Source organism: Palaemon carinicauda, chromosome 34, assembly GCF_036898095.1.
Source record: "Palaemon carinicauda isolate YSFRI2023 chromosome 34, ASM3689809v2, whole genome shotgun sequence".
In the NCBI taxonomy this organism is placed as follows: Eukaryota; Metazoa; Arthropoda; class Malacostraca; order Decapoda; family Palaemonidae; genus Palaemon; species Palaemon carinicauda.
Genome location: NC_090758.1, coordinates 68,227,096 through 68,240,733, shown reverse-complemented (window position 1 = coordinate 68,240,733; position 13,638 = coordinate 68,227,096). Strand labels below are relative to the sequence as shown.

Here is a 13,638-nt window from a genome sequence, read left to right as displayed (position 1 = left end):
AAAAGTATAGACTCGAAAGTATACAAACTATTTTTGTAAATTTTGATAGAATAACTCCATTAGACATTTTTATTGAAAATCCTACCTAAGATAAATTGAAAAAGGTAATCTTACCAATTTAAAACCATAGAACTCAATGCATACATGTTGAGGGCTATGCTAAAACTATTATATACAAGTTTTCTTCAGTGATTTTTCATATTTAAAACCTGACACTTCTTGACTTTCTTGCAGCAAAATCATCTATAGTATCATCATACGAAATCTGTTTGGATATTTCTCTATTAATACTAACTATTGCCAGCCTATAAAGGCACTCCTGTGACATAGTTGACCTTAAATATGTTTTAATGAGCTTAAGTTTACAGAAGCTTCTCTCTGCAGATGCCATAGTCACAGGTGTAGTGACAGCAATTCTTAATGCCACCCACATATTTGGATAGATCTCTTTCAGGCCTTTCTCCAGAAAAAGAAGGTCTAATGTTGTCATATTTTGTTTTGGCCATTGTTTTGGAAATGACTGCATCTCTACAATCAGTTCATCATAATTTAAATCAGAATGATCCCCAGATGTGAGTGTATTACACAAACCTTTTACCTTCTCTTCTAGTTCACTAGATGTCAGGTCAGAGAAGTTTATGAGAACATTGAATCTCTTTGCAACATCATTCATCATTACAGCTCTCTCTCTCTCTCTCTCTCTCTCTCTCTCTCTCTCTCTCTCTCTCTCTCTCTCTCTCTCTCTCTCTCTCTCTCTCTCTCTCAGAGATTTAATGGTCATATCCACAACTACATGGAAAAATGAAAACTCCATTTTTTTCAAGGTTCATCAGGGGCCTCATAGGAAAATTGCCTTTTAGTAGTCCTGAGACTTTTCTGCTTTAGAGCAGCTTCCACATTCATCTCTTTGGCAGATGTCTGGGCATCAGCAAACCCAGTGTCTCTGTAGCTAACAAGGGAGGTTTCAACCTTCTTCCATTATTCATTTATTTTCGCATTTACACTTGTATTTATTCATTTGAATTATTCACGTAAAAATAATACTTTTCTCATTTATTTATATATTATTTTGGAAGGCAATTTGGCGCCCCCAAGAAAATGGCGCCACAGGCGACTGCCAGTGTCGCCTGTGCCTAGAAACGGCCCTAACGAGAGGTAATGTTTGTCCTCCGTGTGAGTAGATTTTTGTGTTGCCTCTGCATGAGGTAATATACAGATCTTTGACTAATAACAAGTGTAATTTCTTTGGTTCTTTTCATAAGATTTTCTGTTTGTTTTCACCTTTTATCGAGGAGATTTTGTTTTATCTACACAAGAGGAAATTCTTATATTTTTTCAGCCTCTCTACAAGTGAACTTTAACAGCTATGTTGTCACCTCATTCACCCATCTATTTTTTAATTATTTGGTGGTTGCCTTAGTGCACCCGCAACTGTGAAACCATCAAAACAACAATGTCTGCCTAAACACGTAATTCTAACTTTTGACTTAAATCTTTTGTCTTACAAGAACCCATGCTTTTAACAATGTTTTGTTCTCTTTGTAAGTAGTAGTGTCCCTAATTTATCGCGCTGTGCATAAATAATTAATTTTAGTAAAGTTTTTTTCAAGTGACCGAGTATCATCTGCTTTGCTGTACTAGGATCGTTTAAATTTTAAAGTAATTCTATTATTTACATTTTATTTTTTCATATAGCTATTTTTCTCATATCATAAATGACTAAAAATTCAATTACCTTGCTTGTAAATTTGTAAAATTTCATATTCACGTTACTCAGTTTTGCTAAGGAACTTCGAAAATTCAGATTTACCCTTTTTTTTCTTGATTTAATCAGTTCATTACACATGGCCAATCCAAGATGTAGGACTTTACTCGTACCACAAACAACCCTTCACCGCCAAAGGTTAACCCGCTCAGCTCCGAGGAGATTAATGCTCGGCTTAAGGAACAGGAGTTAAAATTCACATATGCTTGTGAGGATGCAGACTTAGCATTTCATACTCTCGCTTCAGTTGACTTTCCTAGCGTGGGTCTGGAAACCATGGGACGTTTTAAAGCTCTCATTGTTAACGTGAGAGATGAACTTTGCAGTTATAAAAACTTTTGGAGATAACATCACGACAATCCTATTGTTAAAGTGAATAATCCCACACTTACTGCCTGTTCAAGGAAAAGTTAAATTGCTTCTATTAGCCTAATGACTCATCCAGACCTAGCCGTTAAACCGAATCAGTTTTGTTCGTCTTTCTCTTCGACACCTCCAGTGAGGCACCCCTTAGATGATAACCAAAATGTCTTGGCAGTCAAGCACGGAGTTCATAATTTTGCACCAGTTGCTCGACCTGTTTGATCGTCACATTTCAATATTATGCTTCCAGCTCTGCACAAAATTAGTATATTTGCGTCAGTCCTTTCTGCTCTGTCCTCATTTTTAAACATTGGGATAGTGTTTGATATACCTCAAACCCCTTTGCCTATACCACCTTTAATAGTGCGTTCAGGAGGAAATATCATTCGTGAACTTAACATGGACCCCCTAGTCATAGCAACAATACTGCCCAACCTAACCGTGTGTGATAGGGTCAGCAACGGCCTGTACCGGTAGGCTCATCCATCAAAGCCATACCATCTCACGGACTAGTGCTCACGTTGCCTGAATGTTCTATCCTTAAGCTCGTAACTTCCGCTCTGACCCATGTTGACGCTAAAACATCCAAGTCAGATGTGGTAACTTAAAGACTTAGCAGTCAAAAAGAACAAACCACGCAAGGTTAACCTTAGGACTTTTTCAGTCAGAAAGGAACTCTTTGCCCTGACAGTAGATTTAGCAATGTTCACACACATAAAACTAGCGCCAGAGCTTAGAGCTTTTTTACAAATCACCTTGTCGGAGGATCACATTATTACGAACTTGATTTATTATTATCATTCAGTTATATTTGGGGCCATATTAATCATTTATTAATTTTTCCAAGTCGTACAGCATTATTTTCGCCGTCAATCCCTTGCTTTCTTGGGGCTGTCCGCTATGGTGTTTTGATATACTAAATTCTAGAAATCAGATATCTTCTTATTGCTTCTAAGTATGCAGAAACATGTCGTAGACTCTCTTCAAAAGTTTCAGCCAAATAATTTTATAAATAATGAAGATATAGCGGTCATTAAATGATGACGTCATCCATACTGTGCTGTCTCCAGGACTGAGTTAGGCAGAAACGTTTTTTGTGTGGTTTTTTCATATATGTATACATACATACATATATATATATATATATATATATATATATATATATATATATATATATATATATATATATATATATATATATATATATATTGATATTTTCACATATATTTTAAAATCTTTTATGTCTTTCAGAAATGGAAGACATTTGAAGAGGGTAGGTGTACGAAAACTAAGAGCTACGAGAACAGGAGACAGAGTTTCTAAAGCCAAATAAAAGTTATAATGAATGCGTTTGTTTACCTGCAGTTCATATGTACATTGTCTTTTCACAACGTCCTCGGGAACTTTATAGCAAGGCCAATATTACCTTAGGTCATAGAAAGAACAAAAAGGAAGCAGAGAGCAATAAAAAAGAAGCAAGAAGAGAAAGAAACATGAATAAGAGTACAAAGCTGAAACATGCTAACTAAAACTCTGGCAACAATGAGAGGCTGCTGGCAACTAGTGACACCATTACGTGGAGTGTAAAAATGAAGTTAGGTTTTAAATACATCATTTATGGTACGTTTATCTAGGATAAAACAATAAAAGTACAAAGTAAGGTTATCATAATAATGATTTCTTTATTTCTATTAAGAAAAGAAGCTAGAATTTGTTGCATATCCTTGGGAGCTCATAACTCAAAAACTTACTTATTCACATTTTCGTCACATATTTTTGTTCGGTTTTAGGAATGTATCATTGAAAAGAGGAATAAAAATCACATAATCTTTTTGTACCCGACTTTGGATTTTCCTTTTTCTGTTTTTCCATGAATATTTTACCTATAGATGAAGAAAATCAAGAAAAAAATTCATTAGAAACGACGAAAAAGTAAAGTAAAAAAAAATGGGTCATAGAGAATGATTTAATTTATGAAGAAGTTTTAATGGTATTATTTTCAAAACAATTGGTGTCTTATTGGAGGAAAAAACTAATGTCTTGAAATTTTTATATGATAAAGGTATCATATATGTCTAAAACATATATAGAAATTGTGTATTCCAGGCGTGGCGGCCGGTCCCCTTAACCTCAAAGCGTATATTTAATTTTTGCCTTGACAATTTCTCACATCGTTGCTACAATCTTTCTGATATCCTCCGGCTCATGCTGAAACATAGTAAAACTTTGCTAAAATGTACTATCATGGCCTCACTTTCTAAGTTTCTCCTCAAGATGACATCCAAGACTCTCACGGTCAGAATTACAATGGCCCCATGGACGTAACTTGTCCCTCTTTGTTATTCAAACTAGTGTCAGATAATTATTCACATCCTAACACCGGAAAGGAAGTAACTTTTCTCTTTTTGTCACTCGACAAATACAAAGCTTTCATCGTGGCAGTCAATTTATTTCGCAAAAACATTTCTTATTGTTAAACGGTGGGGGTCAGACCGGGACGGGTATTCGCCCTCATAATTTTTAATATGTAATTGGTCGGACTTGTTGCTGAACTTGACTTTTATTGACTCACGTTGGGTGGGAAAAATTGTGTACTTTACTTTTAATCATCTGATTACTCTTGCATCATAAGTTTAAGGTTAACACTGCTCATTTACTTATCATAAAACTCCCATGAAGGATTGCCAGCGCGTTCAGTTATCCCCACGTTTACATTCATACAAAACTTTAACTTGATTGATATCAATTAACGCTAACAGTGTTTAGTTAACTTTAAACAGACGTTTATGTGAAGAACGACTTCACTCACTTGTTCACCCAGTAGGGTTATCTCGTACGTACTAACAAGTAGTTGAATCCCTTTTGCCGGGACTATGCCTTCTCTCTTAACTTTATCCCATTATTACACGGGTGTGAAAAAAAAATATTCTTCACTCTTCTTCCTTATGTATTTTGGTCTCTGTTATGTATTATTGTAATAATGTACTATATTATTTCAAGTGTTGCAGGTATTGTGCAACATTGCATCATATTGCATGAATAAGACATGTTATGCTTTGTACATAAGGGTAATGATTTGTTTTGGTATTAGGATTCAAACATTTGTTGGTTACCTCAAAGATAGGATGTGATTCTTTATGGTTTTGTACTGGAGTAGGATTTAAGTCTTTTCAGAGCGATGCTCTTTTGTTTAGCAATGTTTTGGTTTTGTCAGATTGGTTATGACGCTCCACACACACTTGGGAGTCAGCTGTTATAGAACAATGATGTCATAAGTTGCATTAAACTTATATTTCAAGAATACCAACGTCTTATTACCCATACAGACAAATTGACGACAAGAGATGGGATCAGCTGAGAAATAATTACTAACAATTGTTCATCTATGTTCCATGTAATTATTATGGTTAATAGAACTTCCTACCAAAGTACCATATAACAAATTGACGACAAGAGATGGGATCAGCTGAGAAATAATTACTAACAATTGTTCATCTATGTTCTAGGTAATTATTTTGGTTAATAGAACTTCCTACCAAAGTACCATATAACAAATTGGCGACGATCAGGAGGACGACGGACACAAGACGTGAGAAACATTGGACCTTTTGTACAAGGACGGCCAGCACAAGAGAAGGTCCGTTTTTACATTAGGGGACAAGAGTAAAATCGCCCAATGAAGATTGTACAAGCAGCAGAACAGGAATTTCATCAAACAAACCAAACAATCAAGGGTGAAATTTAAAGTTGGGTAGGCTAAAAAACAGGTAGGAAGTAAACTTGTGACTGCAGAACAGTAGCTTAACTTAATCTAGGTATTAAGGTAAGCAATCAAAATGCCTTTCAATATAGAACACCCAGAAAGTTTCAGCATCACTGCTGAGCTCAATTCTGTTGCAACACGATGGCAACAGTGGTGTGAGGAATTTAAGATTTATCTAGAAGCATTAAGGAACATGAAAGATGCCCAAAAGAAGGCATTATTACTTCATACAGCAGGTAGGGAAGTTCGGGAAGTGTTTAAGACTTTGCAGCCTACAGATGACACAAGTGAAGCTGCAATTAAGGCTCTTACCACATATTTTGCTCCTCAGGTCAATAAATTTTTTGAAAGATACCAGTTTTCAGCGCAGGCTTATCAGAAAGAAAATGAAAGTTTAGATGCATTTGTGACTAGACTAAAGAATTTAGCCGTTTCATGTGAATTTCTAGAGTTAGAAAATGTTATCATAGATCAAGTAATTGCACATTGCACATCAGAAGAGGTAAGAAAGAAATTATTGCAAGACAAAGATTTAACATTAAAAAAGGTATTGATAACAGGCAGAGCTTTAGAAACATCAAATTTCGTCAGTACATGGCACTGGGAATGGATCAGGGATCGTCTCCTCGTTTAGACGACAGAAGTCTACGCAGATACGCCATGTTCGATCTTTTTTCGGTACAACTATTAATGGAAAATTATAATGGCTGTTTGATTTCCTAATGACTCCTTTTTCTAGCATTTTACCTACTTCATCATTTATTTCATTCTAGAATTTCATAGGAAGTGTGTACGAGGGTACATAGATAATTTTCTGCTTGTCCTTTAACCTTATTTGATGCTCGATCACATCGGTTTTTCCTAAGGATCCATCCGTAGTGGAAAAAAATCAAGATATATAGTTAAAAGTCGAAAAATTTTCTGCTGAATTCCTTTGTCTTAAATGTCTTTATTGATTTTATTTTTAAGAAATTGCAAAAGGGATTCATCCGCAACTGATTGAGCGTGATTGATTTCAGCAACGGTAAGAATACAATGTTTATAAACTTCTACATCCAAGATATGTTGATTTTTGTGAATTACTAAAATGGTATTTAAATGATTACAGACTTCAATATTACATTGTTGATGTGAGCCTACTGTATAGATAGCTTGTGTGACAGACAATCCGTTAGTTTTCAAAGTGTCGGAAAGGATTAATATTTCAGATCCCGGTAATGTTTTCTTTATTTGCACTATTAAATTCAAAGGTACGTTTGGCTTGATAGATTGCGTGCAAGATGATATTACAGGTGAACGAGAATTCGGCTGGGTCGCGTACATTATTTCTTTATTAGTGAGACAAGTTATTGGTTCTTCAACATACGTTACGGTTACATTTGTCGTCTCCTTTTTATCCAAAACTGATTTTAAGGTATTAGAAGACTTATAGAATTTTCCTTTGATATACACGCCGTGCTTGGCAGGGGCTAAGATAATGTTTTGATTTCCCATAGATGGGTATCCTATAATTACAGCTGGATACATATCAATGTTTTGTACAACAACAAATGTATCGGCAAACGTGCGCTTACCAACCTTGAACTGAACATGAGTTATGCCTATTACATTTAATTCATTATTTCCTATACCCGAGAGTCTCACTCCGGATTTTTCTATCGGAAAGTTGGAAAACAACAAATGATGTGTTCTCAAATCCATGATATTACGTGGACTACCAGAGTCAAAAAATAACGTAAGGGATTTGTGTTCTAAATTTACAGCATATAATAATGGTCGCAACTCATTTTGGCTTATTATTGTATAAATTCATTGCAAATCTACGGGAGCATGCACTGAATTACTTAATTCGGCCCTGTGTTTCATAGAAAAATCTATTGCCTCACAATGATCTGATAAATCATTAAATTGATTATTCAATAATACTGATGTTGACATGAATGACCTTGACCCAACATCATTCTCTTCCCCACTGGAGTTAATATGTGGTATTTGCTTTGCTCTGCACATTCTGAAAATTAGTCTGACCTTGCGAGGTCTGGTTTGACGACACAGGCTCAGCGTTATTCGAAGAAGTATTTGTTTTTTTCGGATTCTGAACTACATTGACGTTTGGCTGTTTCTTCTTATTATTAAAATGAGGATTTTTCTTTTTATTTCCATATGGAACTGACTGTGGAATTGACTGTGTATTTCTAGGATTCTGTTTTGTCTTACGCGAGTAGCACTGACTATATGAATGAGTCGAACTATTATGTATCGAACAGAATTTCGTTCTGCAGTCTGCGATCTTGTGACCTTGACGTTTGCAATTATAACACGTCATTCCCGCAACTTGACTATTATTAACTACATTTACTTGTTGTGGCTTTCTTTCATTTTTTTAAAAAACTTGAGTTAACACGGGATCAAGGTCAGGACACTTAGACATGTGTTTCTTTATCTGTTTATACACATCCAATTCCGTACTTGCAGGCGTTAACTTTTTATCAAAACACCGCACTAAAGCTTCAGGCAACATAAGTGTCATGAAAGTTGAATACATTAATCGTAAAAAATCTTTCACGGAGATGTTATCTCTAGTAACCCAAGTGGAATTACTAAAATATCTTGATATTCATTAAGCCTATCAGCTAGGAGAGCTACTCTCTCAATAACATTAAGACGAGTCATATTGGCTTAATTAAGTGTATTTCTTAACGTTAATACTACATTCAAGGCTTCTTCACTCCCATAGACCGCACGTAACCTAACTTTGAAATCATCACAGGTAACTGCATCCCCCTTGGAAAAACCTATAAAACTTTCAGCTTCTTGTAATTGTACAAAAGGGTCTACGATTTGTTTGGCATTTAAATGGGCATCGACGGATGAAATCTATGACTCCACATTTTGAGGCAAGAACCCATTAACCCGACCCTGAAAAGGAAGGATATCTGACCTGGCATTTACAAGCGTCACAATCGGGAGAGGGTTTATCTGTCCAGCGCCACTAGGTAAAGGGATGGGGCTCACAGGGAGCGTCATGATTACGGTATTTCTTTTTCTATCTCTTCGACTCCTTGAAATTCTATCAAAATATCTATATGAATACAGACGTCCACTGCGTAAACGCATAAGCACTCAAAAATAAAGATTATAACAAAATTCCCCAAAACAATGCTACTAATCCCAAGACATTTCCCGAGAATCTCTGAAAGAAAACGGAACTCAAAGATATTTCCCGAGAATTTCTGAAAGAAAACGGAATTAGCACAAAAAGAGAAAAAATTTTAGATGAGAATTCGGAGTTGAATACAGTTTCCTTTAACGAAAGGAATATAGAAGATTAGCAAACCACTCACCCCAGTAATAATCGACTAACGACTAGTGATAACTACACTTCACCGCTCAATACTGAAATGAATAAGAAAATTGTACTTAGCTTTATATGGTTTGTGTGATGTCGTCATATCCTCTCTCTCTCTTGATGTTTGGGTGGTTGTTTTCAGTCCGATTTCCTCTCTCTTTCTTAATGTTTGGGTGAATGTATTCGGTCCGATTTCTGTTGAATGTAGTGCTTCCTGGATATGTTTTGTTAGTATTGAACGTCAGTCCTTGGGTTTCCTAGGATGTTGATTGAATATACAGTTCATCAGTTTGTATGTATAACATTCATTAAATGTTTCCTTCTTCGATGGACAATGATACTTAGTCAAAATTGTAGATTCATTACTGTTGATTTCCTGAAGATCTTTCTCTGGTTTTAAAATTTTATTGTTGATTTCTTGAAGAGCTTTCTCTAATTCTTAGAGTTTTATTCGTTGATACTAGAAGATCTTTCTCTGATTCTTAGAGTTTTATCGCTGCCACCATTTATTAGTGTGCTACTGTTGTTAACACACATTGAGTATGTGTTGTTGGGATGTTGAGTCTTGAAGTAAAGTCAATTCAGTTAACTTTAAAATGGTTTATTTCTTAAAAAACAACAGTGTTAACATCTCCATCACACGATTATAGCTGGTTTGGTCGGATGACCATTCCAGGTGAAGTATTGATAAGAATTGGCTAGAATATCAATATCACAGACATCGTATAGTTAGTTATCTCAGCATTTAAACACATAATGTAAACTCTACATTAGTCTAGGAAGACACCTGCATCCGGTGGCGACACAGCTCTTTCACACGGTATGTATTTGTGTTTATGTTTCATAAAAATGTTACATTGCTGAGACCTGCAAATCGCATCCCGTTATGATCTTGTCTGACTACAGCAAATCTCAAGCTAGCTTCTACTGCCACAATGACGTAATACGTCATTGTGGCAGTACGGACAGCTCCGTGGCTTCTACCGGCAGGTAACGGACGAAAAATTACAGGTAACAACTTACCTGGGTATCCCATACGCCACGCCACCCATAGGAGCCAACCGCTTCAGCCCAACGCGGGCGCTATCGCAATGGGTGGGCGTTCATGAAGCCACCCACTTCGGTCCTTCATGTCCGCAGAAATTCCCAGATCTGTCTAATGAGACAGAGGCCCTCACTAGGATGACGAAGGACAGGTACGACCGTCTGAGAAAGTACCAGCCAGCGTTGAAGAGACAGAGTGAGGATTGTCTCTACCTGAATATCTACGTCCCTCCCAAAGGTCAGATTCACTCATTTATGTTTATTTATTTCATACATTCATCAATTTACTCAATGTATTTGTTGATCAAATATTTAACCTTCTACATAATCCATGGGATATCATTTATTCATTTTTTATCATCTTAATGGTAACCCCATTTTAAAGACTGGATCACTATTCCTCTGATAACTAGAATAGAATCATCCTCACTGACAGGCATTTCTTCCCTCTCTGAGTGTAGATACCATAACGTGGTGATAGGGTTTGTTAAATGCCATACTCAGTAAAGATGTACTAACCAGGGCCAAAATACTGGGTTGGTTTGCTGTAAGTGATAAGGATAACCTCTCCCCTACCACTAATCTTCACTGGCCATCGTGGTGATGAAATGGTCAAATCACAGATATGAATGAGGACATGTCTGAGGACGCTGTCCTGTAATGGCCTAGAAACAGTTGCATTTGTTGTTGCTGTTGTTGTTGTGTCATCTCCATGGAACTTTGAATATAAAGAATGTTAGAGAGAAGAAGAAGGATCATAGTGTTATCCTATTGAATCCTGTCTTTGGAGTGAGTTATTAATTTTGAATTTATAGCAGAATTGTAGTTTGAGATGAAGATTATTCTGATGGATTGTTATTGCTTTTACTCTCTCTCTCTCTCTCTCTCTCTCTCTCTCTCTCTCTCTCTCTCTCTCTCTCTCTCTCTCTCTCTCTCTCTCTCATACACATACAAGCACACATATACTAGCGTACATACATACTTAAAACATTGAAGTGATTATGAAGAACTATGATATGATACTAGACCCAAGACAATGTATATTATTGCCATCAGGTTTTAGTAAAATAAACACACAATTTTAGGAATTTATCCTGACTGAAAGTTAGCTAAATCTATTAAAACTCTACAAATCCTCATATGTTCACTAACATAATACTCCATAGAACATAAACAGGATTCTATGAAATTATAAACATCGTAACTTTGGCGGCCACGTAGAGTCATTCATTCATAAAAAAGACGATGCCTGTAAATGAACTGAACGTAAATAAAGAGCCATACTATACCTATTTCCCCATTATCTGAAGACTATAGACATTTTGTATCTATAGGAAAGGAAAAATAAATTTCAGTTCCTTATCCCTCCTTATATATATACATATATATATATATATATATATATATATATATATATATATATATATATATATATATATATATATATATATATATATATATATATATATATATATATATATATATTTATATATATATATATATATATATATATATATATATATATATATATATATATATATATATATATATATATATATTTATATATATATATATATATATATATATATATATATATATATATATATATACATATATATATATATATATATATATATATATATATATATATATATATATATATATATATATATATATATTTATATATACATATATATATGATTATATATATATATATATATATATATATATATATATATATATATATATATATATATATATATATATATATATATATATATATATATATATATATATATATATATATATATATGTATGTATATGAGAACAGGGTTATCTCTCCAGACCCGATATACAAAGAAAACTAAAGAAATTCAAATGACGTGAATGAACAATATACATCGCCCCTACTATTGAAGATCATAACACCATATCTGAAAAGATATCTATATATAATAGAAAAATATCTTAGATAATTCACCTCAGAGACAGCCCGTATTTTAAAAATATGAAGCTTTAATAGTATATGATAAAATTCGAAAGGCTTTTTTGATAACGACATTTATGGATGTTCAGAACATTTATTATTTAAAGTTTTCATGAATGAGAGATGCTGAATGGTTGTCATTGTGACAATGTTTACATCGCGTAAATCATCTTAGAAAACAATATTGGTAATTTTACTTAATTTATTTTTTTTAATGAAAGTTATAGATGCAGAAGATAATCTATAGATAGATGATGTTGTTTATGGAAAATTTAATTCTCTTTCAGAAGATGAAATTTACCGTAGATGAAAAGTTTGTTTATAAAAATAATACCTGACATAATGTTATAAGTAAAAAAAAAGCTTGTGATAGTGTGCACCGGCCAAATTTGTGGAGAGTCATGTGTTATTATGGAATGCCTCTTAAATATGTAAATTTAATTAAGTCTCTTCATGAGCATAGCAAGTTCAAAGTTAATGCTGGTGGAGTCTTATCAAATGAATTTCCAGTGAAGAGCATAGTACTCCAAATGAATATGTTCTTACCCATGTTTTTTTTCCCCCTCATGGATTTTGTAATGCGTAGGAGATGGTGGAGAAGGATTGGATTAGATTGGTGATAGGAATTTAGCAAAATTAGAGTCTGATGATGATGCTGTCCTTGTTAGCAGAACACCACAGGATTTGCTTTGCTTGCTTACCAAAATACAGACATGATGAGAACGTAATATACAAGATGAAATATCATTGGAAGAAGAAATTATTAATGAGGTAGAATCATTTATATATTTAGGAACTGAGATCCTCAATGCAGGTTCTTTAGAATTAAAGTTTAGTGAAAGATGGCAAAAGCAAATCAGACAATGACTAGATTAAGTAAAATTTGGAAATCAAATCGCCTGAAATTACATATAAGAATCAGACTATATAACAGTTTACTGAGATCGGTGTTACTCTATGGACATGAGTCATGGTATAATAATGAAATAATCTCCAATAGATTTAATATATTTGAGAACAAAGCCCTCAGAAGAATGTTGGGAGTTAAATGGTAGGACAGGATTAGAAATGAAACAATAAGAGAGATTACTCTAGTGCTGTATGTGGAGGAGATATGATGAAGGGCAGATGGAGATGGTTTGGGCATGCTTCTCGCACTCCCCAAGAGAGATTAGTTCACCAAATGTTCAGCTGGTCTTCATAAGGCACTAGACGAATGGAAAGACCCAGGCCTACATGACTGAGGACTAGGAGGCGTGAAGTACGATATGATGAATGGAGAAGTATTGAATTAAAAGCTCTGGACAGAGATGACTGCCGAAATCTAACAGAGGCCCTTTGTGTCGTAAGGCGTATGAGGAAATGAT

General features: G+C 34.6%; 1 protein-coding gene across 1 annotated transcript; it reads right to left on the bottom strand.

Moving 5' to 3' along the window:
* Nucleotides 1–202: 202 nt before the first annotated feature.
* LOC137627013 (zinc finger MYM-type protein 1-like) lies at nucleotides 203–673 on the bottom strand. The gene has a single exon (XM_068357994.1). It carries the CDS (start codon nucleotides 671–673, stop codon nucleotides 203–205), a length of 471 nt encoding a protein of 156 aa, XP_068214095.1.
* Between the last annotated feature and the right edge of the window lie 12,965 nt (nucleotides 674–13,638).

What these genes read in the sequence shown, in the direction of transcription:
- LOC137627013 (XM_068357994.1), bottom strand. Translation starts at nt 673, where the DNA reads ATGAATGATGTTGCAAAGAGATTCAATGTTCTCATAAACTTCTCTGAC.